The 20,479-nt window shown below is 39.0% G+C and overlaps 1 protein-coding gene across 12 annotated transcripts in view; it reads right to left on the bottom strand.

Moving 5' to 3' along the window:
* EYA1 (EYA transcriptional coactivator and phosphatase 1) overlaps window positions 1–20,479 on the bottom strand; it is a 381,182-nt gene that overhangs the window by 132,245 nt on the left and 228,458 nt on the right. For 8 of the 12 annotated variants that reach the window (XM_055431626.2, XM_088844798.1, XM_088844800.1 and 5 more), the window contains 3 exons: window positions 16,013–16,082; window positions 15,542–15,687; window positions 11,703–11,840 (listed from right to left, as the gene is read on the bottom strand). In XM_055431626.2, the coding sequence (XP_055287601.1) occupies window positions 11,703–11,840; window positions 15,542–15,687; window positions 16,013–16,082 (354 nt within the window). Of the gene's footprint in view, window positions 1–11,702; window positions 11,841–15,541; window positions 15,688–16,012; window positions 16,083–20,479 lie in introns of those variants that run through there. The other 4 variants (XM_055431627.2, XM_055431630.2, XM_055431629.2 and 1 more) reach the window with 4 other exon arrangements.

Here is a 20,479-nt window from a genome sequence, read left to right as displayed (position 1 = left end):
CAGACACGAGGAAAGAAAACATCTCTCAAGTTCCTTATTTATTCAGCAATAAAAACGACAGTGGGGAAAGGAAAAAATAACCATACAGTAATTGTTTATCTCTCAGATTTTTATCAAGAGGACACACACTTTGCTTAGTTCTTTTAAACTACATGGTGGTGTGTAAAGGCTTATCTTTAAAAAGTAGATTATAATTACTACTTAAGATACAAATTATATGAAAAATATCAAAGGTAGGCCTATAAGCACCTTCTGGAAGGATTTTAAATGTCTGAATTTACAGAAAGAAAATCCCACAGAATTTATTTAAATCAAATAAAATCTTAAACTGACTAAAGCATCATGAATTTTGAACAGTTCATAAAATCTCACTGATCTAGCTCAGTCAGATATTGACGTATCATCAGTGCGTACGTGCTAAGTCACTTCAATCATGTCCGACTCTTTGAGACCCTATGGACTGGTATCATGGGTATATGAATGAAAATAAGATGCTTGGTTGCAAATGAAAAATTTCAAATTCAGAATGCAGTAACATTCTGTGTGTTTACCATCCATTTATATTTCAGGATTTCCATATCCACTGTCTTAGGTTATTCCCCACATCAGTATGTGAGATAATAATTATTATTATGGGCCACCTGTCACTTTCTAAAAAGCAGAGATAATGGTGATTCCCTGGCCCAAGAACCCTGAGTTAGGGAGTGGCCATTAACTCCACTTTCAGGTCACTGTTCACCGTTCTACCACAACAAATCCACCCTTTACATGCTCTGATTCAGTAATGCTGAAGTGAGTTATATATTGTGAAAAGTGGTATTTTTATTTTAGTTTTTAGTACTGAAGTAGAGTTGACTTACCATGTTGCATTAGTTTCTGATGTACAGCAAAGTGATTCACTTATATGTGTATTAATACATATTCTTTTTCATATTCTTTCCACTATGTTGTTATATTAGTTTCCTGTGCTATCCAGTAGGTAAAGGTCCCTGTTTATCTGTTTTGTATATAGTAGCTTGTATCTGCTAATCACTTATATGTGGAATCTAAAATATGATACAAATGAACTTGTTTACAAAACAGAAACAGACTCACAGAGGTAGAAAACAAAATAAGGGTTACCAAAAGGAATAAGGGAGGGTAGAAAAGTGGTATTAATTTTTGGCTACACAAACTTCATTGACAAAGTGAGACACAAGGGCATCTGAGAAATTTTTCATAAATGAATCTGGAAACAAACTATCTCATTTCTAAAAGAATTCTTCATCATAACTCTTTTGAAGCTGGTAAATAATTTTAAAAGTAAATTATACAGTCACCCAAAAGATAGTGTATCAGAAAGACTGGCTTTCTTCTTGTCACCATGAGGGGTTCCTACAGGGAAAGGGTGGTGGTCTCGTCAACTGTAACAAACAAGAAACAGTCCTGCTAGGAGACCCTGTGTGGCCACCGGTTCTATAGGTGCTAAGCAATTATAGTTTGAAACTAAACTGATCCCTCCAAATTTTTATTAATAAATCCTAAGTACTTTTTCATAGTTAAGAACCCAATCTATGTTGATTTATAACATGATTTAAAATGTAAATCAACATTTTATGTGTGATTTAACCTAGAGAACACAGCCTAGCTATACTTCAAAAAAGTTCCCAAAAAAAAAGGTAACACGTAGGTCAAAGGTCTACTTCACAGAGAACAAGGACTCACATTAAAAACCAGAATCCCAGCCAACATAAGAATGCTGGAACCTGCAGGGGCCTGTCTGTACTTCCCATATTTTAGAGCATTTTCTAGCACTTACTCAGCAAGCAGGATGCTATTTGTCCCCCGTGTATTTTCACAGAAGTCCATTTGCTTTTCTTCCCTGGCCTCTTTGCCATGGGCTATGTCCATCATCAGGCACGATCTATGTGGCAGAAGTCAGCGCAGCTCCCTGGGGAAAGGCCTCTGAAGGCCAGATGGGCTACTTTTTAAAACCAAAGTTTTCTCCTTTTCTTATAAGAAGGATTTTAAAGGACCAAGCCAAGGGCTATTCCTTTATATCTCAGTAATAATTTTTCTACGTCAAAGATAAGTTTTAACTAACGTCATAAAGGTGGCAAAGCCTTAATATTTACCTTTATTGATCTATTTCTTTATATTTTAATAAAAACCAGTTCATACAGACAAGAATGTGGATACTGATAACTAATTACTGCTATTACTGACTTCAAAAGATTTCCCTACAATTTCCAACATTTGTCACTTGAAATAACATAAGATGCCAAAATAAGTAAAACCAAATATTACTGCTAAAAAATCAACTTAAGCAAGAAAAAAAAAAAAAATCTGCAATGCAAAAATTTCCACAAACTCAAATATAAATGTGAGCAGACTGGCAAAGCAATTAAGAGAAATTGTGAACAATCAGGGCGAGCTGAAATGGCAATTCTCCAATTATAACTTTCTTCTGTCACTTTATGCCAGAAAGTGCAAATCTCAAATCCTTTATCAGAGCAGATTATTAAAAAGGTTTAGTAAATATTTCCTTAAAACTGTATATTTGCAAGCTAGGAAAAATATCATTTCTATAGGTAATGGAAAAATTTTAATAGTATTTGATAAGCCATTTTGAAGTTCTAAAAGCCTAATAAACTAAAAGACTTCAGCTATATACTTGAAAAACTACAGATAGGCAGACCAAAGGAAATCAGGGTGGTTGCCCTTATTAGATTATTATTGGATGGTTCCCACTTGATAACAAGCCTTAGAGCAAGTAAGCTTCAGAGAACTATGGAATTGTCACCCTTCCACATCCCATTAACAAACCTCTGTCCTTATTTATGGCCCTTCCTCACTGGGTGGGCCTCCAATCTCTTTAACAGAACAAACAACATTATACACTGAATACAAAGAGGGAGTTAGAATTTGCCATTATTTTCTCCTCTAAGAGAGAGCAATAAAGCCGAAAAGAAAATAAACAAAGTAGGGTTTCGTGCACGTACATCTGTGTAGTCCCTCTCATCCACCTAGGCAAATCCTGATACCTTCTTGCTACAGAATGACACAATGTCCCCCACCTCATTGCTATTCTGGGGCAATAAAGCACTCAAAAAGGCATTCTACACAACCACCACAATTCTCCAACACCTCCATCCACTCCACCTACAACTATGAACACAAGGGAGGACTGCTTTGAACACACCACGCTAATAAACTAATCAAGGATTTTACAATGGGTAAATTCCAAATTCATTTCCCCAAACGAACAGAATTAGAGTCTTTATGAATCTTAACTTCTAACTGCCATTGTGATAGAGCAAAACATTCGTGTATTTCAGACATACTATCAGATAAAACAAAAACACGAGATGGTCAACCCCTGCAAATGGCGATCAATAGAACTAAGTTATTATGGCAAGCTGGGTTTGCCTCAAAGTTGAAGCTTAACCAGTTAAGAGGCCAGACTTAGTTTGAATTGCTTTTAGTGTGAAAATTGTTTACATTTTCCTTACTTCAAACAGATTGCTAAACAAAATGTAATTTTCTTTCTATGACAGCCTCAAAATTATTATTTTTGGCTGTGTTGCATGGTATGTGGGATCTTAGTCCCCTGACCAGGGACTGAACCTGTGCCCCTTGCACTGGAAGCACAGAATCAACCACTGGACCACCAGGGAAGTCCCTCGGCCTGAAAATTATGAACACTCTCTTGTCTTTGGTGGCTGATGGTACTCTATAGATGGCTGATGATATATCTATAGTGTATAGGATGTGGGGGTAAATGAATGACTGGGAATGAAAGCAATGGGTCTGGAACTTGTAGTTTTAAAAATATTATAACTAAAAGCTTGATTTCAAATCAGATGCCTCTTTTATACAAAAGGAGAATAAAGTTTGCTTTTGATAAACTGGGCAAATACTCTGTGAAACAGGTAGGTGAATCAAAGGCTAAAGTTGTTTCTCCTAAATGGTTTCTCTGCTCTTAGTACATGTAAGCATGTGTGTGTATACACACACCCCGCCCCAGACATAAACACAAACTTGCACCCTGCTCTTCATTCTTGTCGTCAGTGTCCTTTGATTGGCAGCACTGAAAACACTGTCTACAGGGTCTGTGCAGTTGACCCGGGGTCTCCAGGCACCCTTTGTCAGTCTACACTCCCTCATCCAGTTCACTTATTTGCATGTTTGTCAACAGCGCGTGAAGGAAAATTTCACACCATCCAAATCTTCTTCCAGAAACAGAGACTGACCCTGGGGAGCAGGAAGATATCAAAAAGTAATCACACATTGGAGAAGGAAATGGCAACCCACTCCGGTGTTCTTGCCTGGAGAATCCCAGGGACGGGGGAGCCTGGTGGACTTTCGTCTATAGGGTCACACAGAGTCGGACACGACTGAAGTGACTTAGCAGCAGCAGCAGCAACAGTAAGGATTTCACCTCCTGGGGCGAACTCTGCAGTTGTCGATGAACAGAAACACTTTGTCCTTCTCTGTTAAACTGAAATGTCTAATCTTTCACTGGATGCGCAAAAGAGATCCAATGAAAGCAGAGATAGAATTTTCCAGAATCTTGCAGCAAAGGTAAAAGCAATCAGATTTTCCAGTCCCTGAGGTTTTACTCCATGGGCTTTTACTGTTAGTGCATATAAAGCAAAAATCCAAGCCGTTTTGGCTTAAAACAGCATGTACTGGATTCATAGAAGCCTGCCACAGACAGAAGTGTTGAGCATTGGAGTTAGAAGGATTCAGAAGGTTTACCTGGACTAAAAGAGGGCACCAAGGCTAGCCTAGTTCACAGGGCCAGGCAGTGCCAAAATGCCCACATATTCCCAAAAAAATCTTTTCCTTAAGTTCCATAAAAAAAAAAAAAGAGTGCTCAGAAATGAACTATCCAAAAAATTTTTTTCTAGAGCTTCGTGAGCTGGTATTTTTGACTAATTACATAGTGGGTTATGTGATGCAGTGTGTCTCAGCTATAAAAAGAGCAAATCTACCCTTCAGAAAATAAATGCTACAGGCAACTACATTTCTTTTCTTTTTTTTGGTAGTTTCCTGTAAGTGCCTCCCCTATAGGTGCTGTCATGCAATTGAATAGAAATATGGCAGAGTCTGACAGTTCTAAGCCAGTCTCCATTTTGATGTATTCATCAGCATTTTCAGGTTCTTATACTTTAAAGCCATTGTTCAAGGTTATTGTAAGGATTAAATGAAACAATATATGTAAAATAATTATAAAAGTCCTGGGCCTATGATAGGTACACAATAAATGGTAGCTGTTATTTTGTGTTATGGACAAGAGTTTTCTACCTTGATAGAGCATAGCTTGTCACGTTCCCATTGTCCTCCCTAATCACGGCTTCCAAACTAAATAATGTGGTATTTAAAGTGGCTTTCACCTCCATTTTCCCCATCAATTCCTCTCAAAGTTGCACTGTGACTGCAGGGATTTCTGGGGCATAAGGACTCAGTTTCTGCTTCTTTCCTTCCCACCCCTGTGTGCCAAGTTGCTCATCGTATCCGACTCTTTGTGATCCTATGGACTGTAGCCTTCCAGGCTCCTCTGTCCATGGGATTTCCCAAGCAAAAATACTGGAGTGGGTTGTTATTTCTTTCTCCAGGGGATCTTCCCAACCCAGTGATCAAACCTGGGTCTCTTACATCTCCTGCACTGGCAGGCAAGTTCTTTACCACTGGCACCACCTGGGAAGCTCAGTTCATTTCTTTGTCCAGGACCCTTCTGTGTTACCCATGCCTCCTGCTCTCCAGCACCCACCACCACTGTTGCCAACACAGCCTTTCCTCTCTTCTGATTTTCTTCATGTTCTTGGCTGCTTTCTCTAGTTTCTTCTACATTTTTGTATCATGTACACAAAGCCTGACCTTTGCTGACAGTGATTTTCCTTCCTTGCCAGCACATTAGTTAGATCTGGCTCTTTTCTAGCCATGATTATTTATTTGATTACTGGGGTTCTTGGAACAATCCGTGCTGGTTATATATACTATATATATCAAATTTTTATATTTATTTCATATATATATATATTTTTCCTCCTGGGAAATGCAAGAGAAGGAGAATTTGGCAGTGCTTCCTAACCTGGAACTATTACATGATGATGATGATGATAATGATAAGAATAATAATCACCACCACATCATTATCACAATGAACACAGTTAAATGAAATTAAGCATTTAAATGCTTACTAGTGCTAGATGTTGGTCAGAGTGATAAGTCATGTCTGACTCTCGCAATCCCATGGGCTGTAGCCCACTAGGCTTCTCTGTCCTTGGTATTTCCCAGGCTAGAATTCTGGAGTGGGTTGCCATTTCCTTCTCCAGGGAATCTCCCCAACCCAAGGATCGAACCAGCATCTCCTGCACTGCAGGTGGGTTCTTTACCACTGAGCCACCAGAAAAGCCCATGCGTGGATAATCCCAACCAATTCTCACAATACTACAGTGGGTGTGTGTATGCACTCAGTTGCTCCGTCGTGTCCGCCTCTGCAACCCTGCCAGGTTCCTCCATGGGATTCTCCGGGCAAGAATACTGCAGTGAGTTTCCATTTCTTCCTCCAGGGTATTTTCCTGACCCAAGGACTGAACTTGCATCTCCTGAATTGGCAGGCAGACTCTATCACTGAGCTACCTGGGAAGCCCACTACTGTGGGAACAGACAATATGCAAGACAGAGAACTGGAGTCATGAAGTTGAACCCCATGCTGAAGTCCCACCAATAGCAAGGGGAGGGTGTTCAGCAGGAAGCTTGACTCCAGTCCCTGTTTGCAGAAAGCAAGATTATATCTTTAGTCCAACCTTCTAAATCTGACAGAACCAAAGAAGGGATCATCATAAATTCTCCTGAAGTTAATCAGCACAACACCCTAAATAAATATACCACCACCGAGTTAGTTCAAGTCATCTTGGTTACTAAAATACTTCTTCTAATATTGCGAAATCCTAATATGAAATCTTAGCAACTAAATCTCTGAATAACTTATCATATTTTATATTTTTAAGGTCAAAAGATCTCGGAGAAAAAGCTAGGTAAAATATCAATACTCCCAAATCACTAAAGTATGTATACTGTCATCCAGGATTCTAAGAATTTTTAACAGCTATAAGAGTGATATGATCAAAAATCACTGTTATCCATTAAGGATAATAGAATTTGAAGAATTTTAAAAATAATTTTAGATATTATAGAAACTTTTATATTGAAAAGCAGTATTGAAAAGACAAAGGTCAACAGACTCCCATGACTGGACATATCATATCATTTTTTTTTTATAATGCACTTAATGTTTAAGAAATTCAGAGTTTAGTTATTTATCCAAGTATGACTATAAGTAGTCTACAGAATATCATGTATCATTATCCATCATCATTTTGGCAAGTTTCAAGTTAATAGCATGGTATTCTCTGGCTTGATGTGTGAAAATCATATTTTCAGATTACTCTAAAAATGAGTGAAGTGCCATTATACAAACATTCATATGAAATAAAATTTTAGTGAAAATGGGTTCTAAAATCCCACTGGAAAGACCATTCAACCAGGGTATGCCTAAAAACACAAAATGTTTTAATGCAATCCCAGATGCAATGAAATCTATGACTAGAGAGCAATGCTGCTGCTGCTACTGCTGCTAAGTCGCTTCAGTCGTGTCTGACTGTGCGACCCCATAGACGGCAGCCCACCAGGCTCCACCATCCCTGGGATTCTCCATGCAAGAACACTGGAGTGGGTTGCCATTTCCTTCTCCAATGCATGAAAGTGAAAAGGGAAAGTGAAGTTGCTCAGTCGTGTCCGACTAGTAGCAACCCCATGGACTGTAGGCCACCAGGCTCCTCTGTCCATGGGATTTTCTAGGCAAGAGTACTGGAATGGCTTGCCATATATTTGGTTCTACAAATGTCCTTATTTCTGCTTTAAAAGGAAGACTCTTTTCCTCCGCCAAGTTAACTTTCTTTTCTTCTTCATTTCCATTCTTCTCTATACTCTAAAGCTATACTTACATGTGATAGCTAGCTAGTTCTCTTAGGAATTTTCTGCCACATAAGCTTTTGATCTGAGAGGAAAGGAGGGAGGGGACATGTATATACACATACCTATGGCTAATTCATGTTGATGTATGGCAGAAACCATCACAATATTGTAAAATAATTATACTCTAATTTTAAAAGATCTTGAATTTCTGCAATATGGCCACTTGATAATACAGTTATTGAAATAAACTTGAATAAATTAAAAATTATGAATTATATCTCCAATATTAGGATATATGCCAAAACTAAAAAGCAAAAGATTACAACTACCTTAAAAAAGAACTCTCAAGTGATGCCTTCTCTGAATTCCCCAAGATACAACCCTGTTTTCACTTCTAATCCTTCTCAGACTGACAATTTAGCAAAATAGTTACATATGACAAAAAGAATGAGGTGAAAAAAGAAAAGACACAGAGTACATGTCTGATTTCTTAATGTTAGTGCTTCATTTCACCAACATAATAAGTTTACTATGACATACCATAAACGTTTCTAAACACTTGCAATTTCTGTACTCAACGCTTTGTGGATGGTAGCCAAGGGGCTGGCTACACACGGGCTCAAGCCCAGGAATCACACATGTAGGTATCTCTCTTCTCTGGAGGGCAGTTCACCTATTTCATCTGCACTGTTAGTATCCACTTCTCCTTAAAGAGACCTGGATGCCCAGGGCAGAATGGGATCCACCACAGCACCCAACTTTTGCCCCTGACTCTCCCAAGACTCCGCAATTGCATAGTTCATTTATCCGTTTGTCTACTTTCTCTCTACTTCATACAAATGAACTTTACAGACTTTGCCCACCTTATGAACCATTTCAGTATTAAAGCCTGCTGCTGCCGCTGCTGCTAAGTCACTTCAGTTGTGTCCAACTCTGTGCGACCCCACAGACGGCAGCCCACCAGGCTCCCCCGTCCCTGGGATTCTCCAGGCAAGAACACTGGAGTGGGTTGCCATTTCCTTCTCCAATGCATGAAAGTGAAAAGTGAAAGTGAAGTCGCTCAGTCGTGTCCGACTCTTCCCGTCCCCAAGGACTGCAGCCTACCAGGCGCCTCCGCCCATGGGATTTTCTAGGCAAGAGTACTGGAGTGGGGTGCCATTGCCTTCTCCACTATTAAAGCCTAAGATGGTTCAATTCTTCAATGAAGTCTCATCACTTTGTTTTCTTTTTATCCCTTTACTCAACTGACATTTAGCATGTACATAACCATAGTTCTTTTCCCAAGGCAGCTTTCAAGTTCTGGAATCAGGCACAAAAGTAATATCCTTCTAACAATAAACATCATCCATTGTAAGACAGTTTTAACTTTGTAGCCATCAAGTATTTCAAAACTTTATAATCCAGTCCTTTTTATACCAAAGGCAAAACAAACATGAAAGGATTAATGGATCTGGGCCCATAAAATTTTAGCTTCCCCATGCAGGGAAAAAAAGCTCTTTAAAGTGGTAAACTGGAAATGTATCTATAAAACATTATACATAATGCTTTATAGAAAACATTATAGAGAAATTTATGTTTTATGGAAAACATAAAATATGAAAAATATTAGAAAAATATTTATAAAACATTACCAAAGTTTAAGAAGTGTAGTAAAAGAAATAAGAAAAGATGAACATCACCATGTTAGAAAAGAAAAAATGGTTTATCAGCTCAATTTTCTAAAAATGCACATGAAATTAACAATAAAATCTCAGACCTTCCAAAATGACAAATTTTTAAAAGTTAAATATTTAATGTGTTCACTCTAATTCACAGACCTTCCTTGTGTAAAAACATTACAAATCCTTAAAAGAGTTTAAAACAGTTTACGTAGCCACACTTAAATTTACTCAAAGGGAATAATTAAGGATGCACATAAGACATTTGTAGAATTGCTCTAGATGTCTGATAATGGATTAAATAAGATATATCTATGAAACCATGCAGCCATTAAAATGATGCTCTAGAATTTATTGATATGAAAAGATGTTTATATCTGTTATTAAAAAGAGCAGGTTGCTAAGTGTCTTTAAACAGATGAATGGATAAAGATGTGGCGTGTATGTACACACACACACACACACACACACACGAATACTACTCAGCCATAAAAAAGAATGAAATTTCGCCCCTTGTAGCAACACGGATGGACTTGAAAGGCATTATGACAAATGAAATAATGAGACAGAGGAGGACAAATACTGTATGATATCAATTATGTGCTAAGTTGCCTCAATATCAATTATATGTGGACTCTAATAAATAAAACTAGTGAATATAACAAAAAGGAAGCAGACTCACAGATACAGAGAACAAACGAGTGCTCACCGGTGGGAAGAGGAAAGCGGGCCTCCCCCTATCTTGTCCATTCCACTTTCTCTCTCCCTGCTGGGAACCACTAGCTCGTTCTCTGTATCTGTGACAGAGGAGCCTGGCAGGCTACAGTCCACAGGGTCACACAGAGTCACACTCAACTGAAGCAACTTAGCACACACACGCTCATGTATGTACACAGAGTACATGCACAACACAGGGAATAGAGCCAGCATTTTGCAGCAACTATAAATGACATATAACCTTTAAAAAGGTTAATCACTATGTTGCACACCTATAATTTATGTAATATTATATATCAACTACACTTCAATCAAGACAAGCAAATAAAATTTTAAAACATAGATATTTAATTCTGCTATAGTGTGTGCTCAGTCTCTCAGTCATGTCTGACTCTTTGCAACCCCATGGACTGTAGCCCACTAGTCTCCTCTGTCCATGGGATTTCCCAGGCAAGAATCCTGAATAAGTTGCTATTTTTCTCCTCCAGGGAATTTTCATGACGCAGGGATTGAACTTGTGTCTCCAGCACTGGCAGACAGATTCTTCACCACTGTGCCACCTGGGAAGCAATTTGACTCTAGTTTGGCACTATTGAAAGGATATGATTTATTGAAATAATTAGTAGTAAATATATATATATATATATATATTAGGAGAATGTTTAAATTATGCAAGAATAAATTTCAAGTACCTTACAGACACATATGTATGACAATAATCTGCCAATTACAGTAATGCCTACTCTTGAAACAGTTTGACAATGTAAACTTTCAGCTGTCATCCTTATGATATGACATGCACTTAACATTATGTTTTGTCTGCAGTTTCAACATCAGAACCCAGGAATGGTCCTTGGAAGCAATATCTTGAAGATGCATTGAGTGACTGTCAATTTGATCTCCTGGTCTTTGACAGATCATTTAGTCAACACTTATCACGGTTCCATTTCCAGAAATGTGAAATGAAGAAAACATAGCCCCTTGAAAAAAGCTGAACGGCCACAAGTGCCAGAGTTTTTAGGATAGTCCACATTAGGATATTACATCACTGACTCCTACTTTTTTCCATTCCTTTTTTCACTGATAGAAGTAAAGGCAGAAAACTTCAACGTTACAAAAAATTTTAGAGTTTTTTGAAAAAGAATGTTAGTGATCATCCTGTCTAACCCCTGGATGTTAAAAATAAGGAAATTTAGGCTCATAGAATAGGTGTGTAAAGAGCCAACTGAGAACCAGGCATCTTGCCTCCAAGCCCAGTCCAATTAGCATCATCCACATCTTATACAGAATAGCAGGGTCCACTTTAGAACCTAATTATCCTGTAGGGTTAATGAAAGGAGCGATGTCAGTATGTATACAGACCTTGCATCTGGTAGCTGTACGGTGCCTGTCCAGGTTGAGGGGTCCCAAAGCTTGTGCCATAGCTGAGAAATCCTGTCTGCCCAGGTGACTGAGATTGTGACAATCCACCTTCAGTCTTGATGCCTGCCCACAATGCACCTAAATCAGTTAGTGATAGCTTATCTATCTGTTCATTTTCAACAGCTGGTGAGTATACAAAAACACTCCCACAGCTATCCAGTCACAAACTCTTCCCAGTATTATCTCAATAGCCAAGGCCAAACATGCTTAGAGTGAAATACCCTTAACTCTACCTTCAATTAAAAAACCAAAAAAAAAGGATTATGACAGATTTGAATGCCTGTCTCCACTCTTCTTTTTTGTTGTCTTCCTGAATTCCACTTTTTATAAAATTTAACTCCAGTGATTAGTTGTTACAAAATTTAGCTTCTGTAATTGTGTTGTTTTACAAGAGTTTAAGATCATCTTTACAGTCCAGAAATGGTCATAATTAAAACGAACTATACTGTTCTAAACACTGTTATGTTAATGTCAAAATCAAAATAGTTTTTTCTAACAAGTGATTCAGAGTCTCTAACCTCATAGCATTTAAAAAGCTTTTTCTTTACTCTTTCTACCACAATGCTGATTTTAGTACATAATTTATTTTGAGGTCAGAGGTAGCAATACTGGACATATAACTAAGCAACACAGGAGGAAATCTTTTCCCAGGTATCCACAAAGTAAACACAAGGAAAGCAGAATAGTAAAGAATTCAGTCCTACAGAACAGCATGAAGGAAACCAATGGTTTCCCTTCTGCCCCTTGTAGTTTCAAGTATTTATTCAAATATAATTTTTTAAGTGTAACCTAAAGTACACCTTTTTATGTATTTTTAAAAGTATGCTTTTTAAAAATCACATAATATGAAAATAAATTATTTGTGCCCCCAAATACTTCCCAAAGTACCAGGCTGACATCCTTTTCAGGACTTGGGTTTGGCAGTATCGTTGCACAAGGCTCAGCCTTGGATCATAATTAAAGACAGTCATGAAAGTTAACAACTGTCTTTAATTCCCCCAGAGGGAGGGGAGGAAAATGTCTGCCAAGGGAATTCACATTTTGGAATAATTTTACTTTGCACTTAAGATAAATAATATCTTTGGGATCTAGAATACACAGTAGTCTCACTGTTTATTTCCATTTTAGGGGAATTTCATCAGTAGAATGAATTTAGGTAACTTTCCTAAGGCAGCGGAAGAATCTGACTCTTGGCTGAGACAGCTTACTCTAATTTCTGAAGTATCTCTAAACAACCTCATAATGGCCTTGCATTGCAGTCTTAATACAACCTTAGCATTTAAAAAAATGTCACTTTCCCTGCAAAGGCAATCCCAAACCAATGAATAAGCCACACTTATAAACGGTCCCTGGAAAAACAGCTGCCCAAGACAGGTGGTTTGATGGCTCCAGAAACTCACTTCCTTTTCACAGGGTCACAATAGGTATTTTCTCCTTTTCTCTCTGATGCTATACTGTTATACTTTCAGTCCTCACCTGTGCCAGCTCTGTTTTCAGCCTGGAGGCTCAGAATGGGAATCTTTGTGGTAAGAACAGGTAAAGAAAAGCAGGAAGAGGTAGAAAATGCCCATAGCCACACCCATCTCCATGGCTTCTAGCTAGAAGCTGGCAAACTCATCCCATTGGTTGACTCCATGCAGATCCAGTGAAGAATGGCATGACCCCTTCTTCCCCATGGACCCACTGCTCTTACTGTGGAAACATTTGCCTATCTTTTCTCACTGGGTCTAATTAAAAAGTCAGGGGACACACATCCTCAGAGATAGAATTCTAAGACCATCAGAATCTTAACTATCAGTTTAGGGTTAAAACCCATAAATTTAAATTATGTGCTTTTCTTCCAGGAGCAAACAATGAAAAGAAAGCTGCCATATTTTCCCATGCACTGGCCCAAGAAAAACAGAATGGCAGGCCAGAAGCACTAGGGCATCTCCTTGCCCTCAAGGCACAAAAAGAGAAGAAGTGGGGTGGATCAGGAAAGTGCTCGGGACTGAGAATTATTCATTTCCAGATTTATAAGCATGGAAGGCTCCGGGATCAAGTCCTTGACACTAAGCCTTACTCTCACCACCTTCCCAATCCCCACCTACTATATGAAAATCCCCATTCTCACTTTACTAGCTGGGAGTACAACCTTAGAACGTCTACTCATCTCACCCTACTGGACCAACTATTTCAAACAACAAACATCTGTTGATGGTTTAAAACTAGAGGAGTCCTTACCCAGAAACCGGCAAAGGGCCCAACCATGAATGAATGGGGAGGAGCAAAAAAAAAAAAACAACCAAGAGAGTTGTGTGAGTAGCAGCCAAAGCAGTACCAGGAAAGGTACCTTCTGGCAGCATTGATAGATCTATAGTACTTGAATACTGCTTGCCCTAGAATATACATTTATATTTCAAATCATCAGCTTATAAACAAATTTTGAGAATATAAATTGGGGGATTGCCTTAATTCACATTATAGAATTTGAAGTCACAGAATTCAAATCATGAAACCCTTTTCCTCTTTCAGCACAAGAACAGTTTAAAAGTAAATTACAGATAATTTGATCTATATTTAACATCATTTTGAGAAACTAAGCGAAGTCATGGAAATGAAAGATAATTCTATGAAGTCCATTTGATGGCTGTTTTTAAGTCTAGCTGAAAAACACTTTACTGGATCACATTCAGTTGTGATCTTTTTAAAATAAAACTATAAAAGCTGAAGTAATACATAATTTAGATTTTCATTTCTGTAAAATGTATATATGGGAAATTTGCCTGGGGTAAAAACAGGACAAAAAAAACAAAGATAATTTACCTTTTAATGATCAATGAAATACCTAAAGAAGAACATTATTTGTTTCAACATACCGAGAAAATTATGAAACAATAGCAGCAGAAACAAAATTAGAATACTGATCACAAAATAATTCACTAGTCTTTTCTTTCAGTCATTATTTCCAAAATTTCATGTATTTTTTTTCTGGATCACTAGGTTTTATTTATTTTGTAATAAAATGCCAATAATTCATATTTTTATATTCCAACAAGTTGCAATTTGTTTACGATTACAGCTACCATTCCATGGGAAAGAAGGTATTTTTGGAATCCTAAGATTTTTAAGAATTAAACTCTGGCTTTATTTTTAATTTGCAGGTATTGACCCTGTTAACAACTGAGTTAAATTACACCAAGATAAAGATAATCTCCAGGTGGGACGGAACAAATGAGGATGTGAGCTTTCAATGTTTCCTGATTGGGCTCTTTAAAGTGCAGCCCAAGCCACGATACAGATCACTTTTCCTAGTGGTTGATAACGCTGACATATGAGATGACCATTCCCATCAAGTTTAGAGCCAGGGTTTGTTGAATGTGGCTTGTACTTCTCTAATCATAGCTCAGCACCTGATAAATAGGAAATGAATCTTCACCCCCAAAAGACTTCATTCACAGAAGTTTTATCAGAAATATGCACTAGAATACTTTGGATTCCCGAACCAAGTGTTCAAATGGCAAATTAAGAATTGAGATATAAATGGGGGGAAAAAAACAAACAGCAAGAGAGCATATGAACCATGCTATCTATCTGCCACTTCTGACCTCAAGATAAGTAGCCACCCCTTCTTACAATGCTCATTAGAAACAATCATATTAAGAATTCAGACACAAAAGGTGATAACCCTTTCTCAAGTGACCGAGAGCTCCATCTCTATATACCACTCCTGTGACACTTTCACACGTACAGGTGTGCCCACGATGCAACACCACTGCTAAAGCAACGGGATTACTCACCATAGGAGGAGATTCCATAGGGCTGTCCCGGCTGTGGGTAAGTGGCGTAGGCTGTAGCTTGTTGCATTCCTGTAGTAAACTGTGTTTGCCCATATGCAGCCATAGTTTGTGAGGAAGGGGTAGGAAGAATATGTGGGTATGGTCTGCTATTTGTCAGAAATGACAGAAAATAGAAAGCCCATGCATTAGATGGAAACATGCAAGGTAACTGATTAACAACCAAATCACAAATTCTAGTTAAAGATCGTTTCTTCATGTATAACCTTCAACTATCATAGACAAAGTACTGAAATAGTTCAGTGTCCCTCCTAGGTGATGCTCCAAATAAATTTACATAAGTACACTTAAGTCTCTATGAAACACACTTTAGTTTAACTTAGGATGTAACATGTGGGCACCAGACCTGACTTGAAATAAGGTAAAAGACTACTCAGAAAAGTTATTTATTGATTAAGAGAAAATACATCTTACTTGGAAGGATAAATCTGTGGTGGGGAGAACTGGTGAGTTGGTCTTGGGCTGAAGCTGCTGCTCCCAATGGCTGGAAAAGAAAAATAATGCACAATCATGAAAGAAAAACACAAAATATGTGTTTGATAACACTGATATAGTTTCAGCTCTGGGTAGACCACATGACATCATAGACCTTTCTGACCTGCAGAAACAGCAATTTACTAAGTCAACATAATAGGAAGTTAGACTATACTAAGGAACCTACAGACACTAATTAAGTGATCCTGATTTAACATCAACTCTTAGAAAATATACTCACAATCTTCTTAAATACCAGTCAGTGATGACTTTTACAGTGGCAATACTTTTAAGAGCACAGGGAGTCCTGGCTACTGTTTGGAACAATGCACTGAAAGGCAGGGATGAACTTGAATTACAGGGCTAGGCAGGACCGGGAAGTCCTCTGGTCTATTGTTTGGGCTCAAGGGGAAACACACCCCTGAGACCATGGTACCAAGAAACACAGTCTAGTCTCTCAGGGGAGTAGAAATAGGACAGATTCTCATTTTCCTGCACTGATTTAGCAATTTTTTAAAATAAAAATGCATTCCTATATGAAATTTCTCAAGTTGCAAACTCAGCCTGTTATTTTCTTTTTATGGAGGTGGATGTTCCTGTGCCTTTCAGTGATATGTGCTCCACTTCAGTGTCCAAGTCACAAAGTTTTTTTTTTTAAAGAGAGTATTCAAGCAGAATTTCATTTCTTTTTAATCACACAGACTTGACTCAGTAAATCTCAGAAATGCACTAAACTCTCTTAGCAAATATTCTATACTCATTCTGAACTAAAGAAGCAAAAAGACATACTTTTTGCTAACATAAGACCTTAAAATGTTAATTCTTGGTTTCTATTTATGTACAGAACTATCTACATGCATTTACCTATACACTCATTTACATTCACACATTTACATATATGTACACATTTATATATGTATTGCCCCCTTTACCCTCAAATTTTTCTTGTTCTTTTCCTGGCTAAGGTGCATATATGCTTTGGGTACAATTATTATACGATGTAATATGTTTGTTTTCTTTTTCTATTAATAATCACTGCAGAGGTTCTTATTTATTATATTCTACATTAAGACTCTTTGTAAACTTCCACACACCCCAAGTTTTATATATTTCCACAACATCACCTCAATACAATTATGTTTTTCAAAAATGTAATTTTCTAGCTTGTGTTTGGGAGAACAGTGGTGGCTTTGCATTAGAATCTCAAAATCTATGACTAATCCTCTCCTGGTAAAGCAGACTGGCCTAACCCAGTGACAAGAGAATAGCTGGAGGTCAGTATTACTCTTCCGAGTTGCTAGATTTCAACCCTCTGGCTGTTGGTCTGCAAGAGACGGAGGCCATATGAACAAGAGAAGGCTGGCTAGCCCGGCTGGTGTCCCCTCCCTCGTCTCTTGGCACATGTTGGGTAACCACTCTGTTCCAGGCATTGAGCTCCATGCTGCAGACACAAACATCAAAGACAAGTCCCGGGTGTCACACGTGGGGAGGCCAACACAAATAGCCACGGGAGGACAAGTTAAATATTGCAATTTATAGAAGGGAGAGGTTAGTGAAAGAACGCTTGGACCACAAGTGCTGCCACTGTCTGGGTCACCTGTGACTACAGTCTTTCTACTCTCCTCTTCTAGGCCTGGAAAGAGACCAAGGGCAGAGTAGATTTACCCAGTAGAGTTGCTGGAGGGGCAGTATCTTCCCTGAATAATTACAGATGGAAAGAAAGTTTTTAAAAAATGAAACCACAACACAAGTATGTACTATAACACACAATGAACCCCAAAGCCATCTGATAATAGAAGCCACAGAAATCCCTTTTATTCTTTTCAAGCTCTGTCCCTGTATTTTTCAAATTGTGGGCCATGACCCATGAAAAGGCCCATGAGTTCAACTTAATAGGCTTTTAAATTCATCTTAATAGGCTCCACTCAATACTTTTGTTTTTACAAACAGAATAATAGAAGCTATCAGCATTATTATACAGAGTAAGGTAGGTTTGGAGAGGCTTTGATTTAGATTATATGCATCCTCTATGTGTGTACAAATAAGAAAAGATTTAGGAGGCTACAAAGGGTGGTAACACAAGCACAGGTTCTGGAATCAGAATTTAATTTCAGTTCAGATTCAAGATCCAACTCTTCTGTGCAGTCTTAGTCAAGTTGCTTGTTCCCTCTAAGCCTCAACAGGACTTCACAGGTGACTCAGTGGTAAGGAATCTGTCTCCCAAAGCAGGAGACTCAGGTTTGATTCCTGGGTTGGGAAGATACCCTAGAGGAGGGCATGGCAACTCACTCCAGTATTCTTCCCTGGTGAATCCCATACATGAGGAGCCTGGCGGGCTACTGTCCATGGGGTCGAGAAAGAGTCAGACACAACTTGCAACTAAACAACAACAAAGCCTTGACATGCTCTCATGTAAAATGATGGTAATAATACTACCCACACCAATAGGCTGGCTATGAGGACTAAATGAAATAATGACAAAAAGTGAATAATACAAAGTTTGTGAAAGAAATGCTTACCATCTCAGATTCCTAAATTCCCACTATCTTTGCCCTATATCTGCCCCTCCTTTTGTATTTTTAAGTCCACTCAAAGGACAGCATCACGATCTATAATATTCAGTAAAATGCTTAAAGACAGGATTCTTTGTCCCCATTTTATATTTGGGGCTTGAAATTAAGTAACACATCCAAACACATAAGAAGGTTGGTATTTGAACTCATATCTGCCCATTCTTTCCACCCAAACATGCAATCTCCTCAACCCCTTCTTAAAAATCAGAAACCTCAGAATCATCCTATCCCCCTCCCGACATTATATAACTCTCAAGTCAACCACCCCCAATCTAGAAGAGACTGCTGAGCTGTCCTGCATTCTCCATTCCTACCCTCCAGTCCTGGGGTGGGTTCTCAGTAAGTCTCCCCTGGCCTGGGACAACAGCCATTGAGCTGCTCTCCCTGTATTCTACGCCCGCCCTTTGACTCTCACTACTGCCACCATATTGATCTTCCCTGCATGGCAACTCCATGTCCATTCTTCAGCTTACAATGTCTCAGCTCCACTCACATTATCCATAGAAAAGCCAAAAAAAGATCCTTGGCGGAATGTATCAAGATACTGAAGCATCCAACCACCCGGGGGTTTAGAGTTACACGGCATCCCTGGACTTGAGAACTGCCCATGCGTGCCATGTCCTTTCCCATCTGCCTTGGTTGTTCTTCATGTCAGACCCTACCGCCTCTTCTTTCCTCTGCCTGTCAAACACTCACTCCTCCACTGGGACTAAACATCATTTTCTCTTTAGGATAATGTCTTCCTCCCCTGTACTTTTTGGAAGGTTGTAAACCCTGGCAATGTGACGCTTCACTGGCATGATGGTTAGACTATGTAATGTATAGGTGTTAGTTTCCTCTGCTAACCACGAGCTTCTGGGGTCAGTTCAGTTCAGTTCAGTCGCTCAGTCGTGTCCGACTCTTTGCGACCCCATGAATCACAGCACGCCAGGCCTCCCTGTCCATCACCAACTCCCGGAGTACACTCAAACTCATGTCCACAGAGTCGGTGATGCCATCCAGCCATCTCATTCTCCGTCGTCCCCTTCTCCTCCCGCCCCCAACCTTTCCCAGCATCAGAGTCTTTTCCAGTGAGTCAACTCGTCGCATGAGGTGGCCAAAGTATTGCAGTTTCAGCTTTAGCATCAGTCCCTCCAATGAACATCCAGGATTGATCTCCTTTAGAATGGACTGGTTGGATCTCCTTGCAGTATAAGGGACTCTGACCTCCTATTCTCCTGTGTCTGGCACCTCATAGGGCCCAGCATGTGGTAGGTAGGTGTAGGGGTGTGTGTGTGTGTGCGCAGGTGTAGGGGTGTGTGTGTGTGTGCGCACCAGCATGTGGTAGGTAGATAGGGGTGTGTGTGTGTGTGTTAGTCGCTCAGTTGTTCAGACTCTTTGCGACCCCATGGGACTGTACCCCACCAGGCTCCTCTGTCCTGGTTTCTCCAGGCAAGATTATTGGAGTGGGTAACCGTTCCCTTCTCCAGGAGTTCTTCCCAACCCAGGGATCAAACCTGGGTCTCTTGCATGCACGCAGATTCTTTACCATCTGAGCCACCAGGGAAGCCCTCAGCATGTGGTAAGTTATCAATAAACAATGTGTGTTTAATGAGACTATGAAGTTTAGGTCAAAGGCAAAGTAGAATTTTTAAAATCATAATGACATGAAAGTTGTTATTTTAAGTTATTTATAGACATAACATATAAATAGGAATCAACAGTTTTCCTTATTAAATAGATGCAAATAAGAACCTATAATGCTGCCCAAGTGTCCTGCTATTTCTCTGTGTGCACTGAAAACTACTGACCATGTAATGCCATGTAAACAGCCACATCCTTGGGGCTTTCTCAT

The sequence above is a fragment of the Moschus berezovskii genome, chromosome 16 (assembly GCF_049115385.1).
Source record: "Moschus berezovskii isolate FMDL1 chromosome 16, NW_MosBer_1.0, whole genome shotgun sequence".
Lineage (NCBI taxonomy): Eukaryota > Metazoa > Chordata > Mammalia > Artiodactyla > Moschidae > Moschus > Moschus berezovskii.
This window is presented reverse-complemented; position numbering and strand designations above follow the sequence as displayed.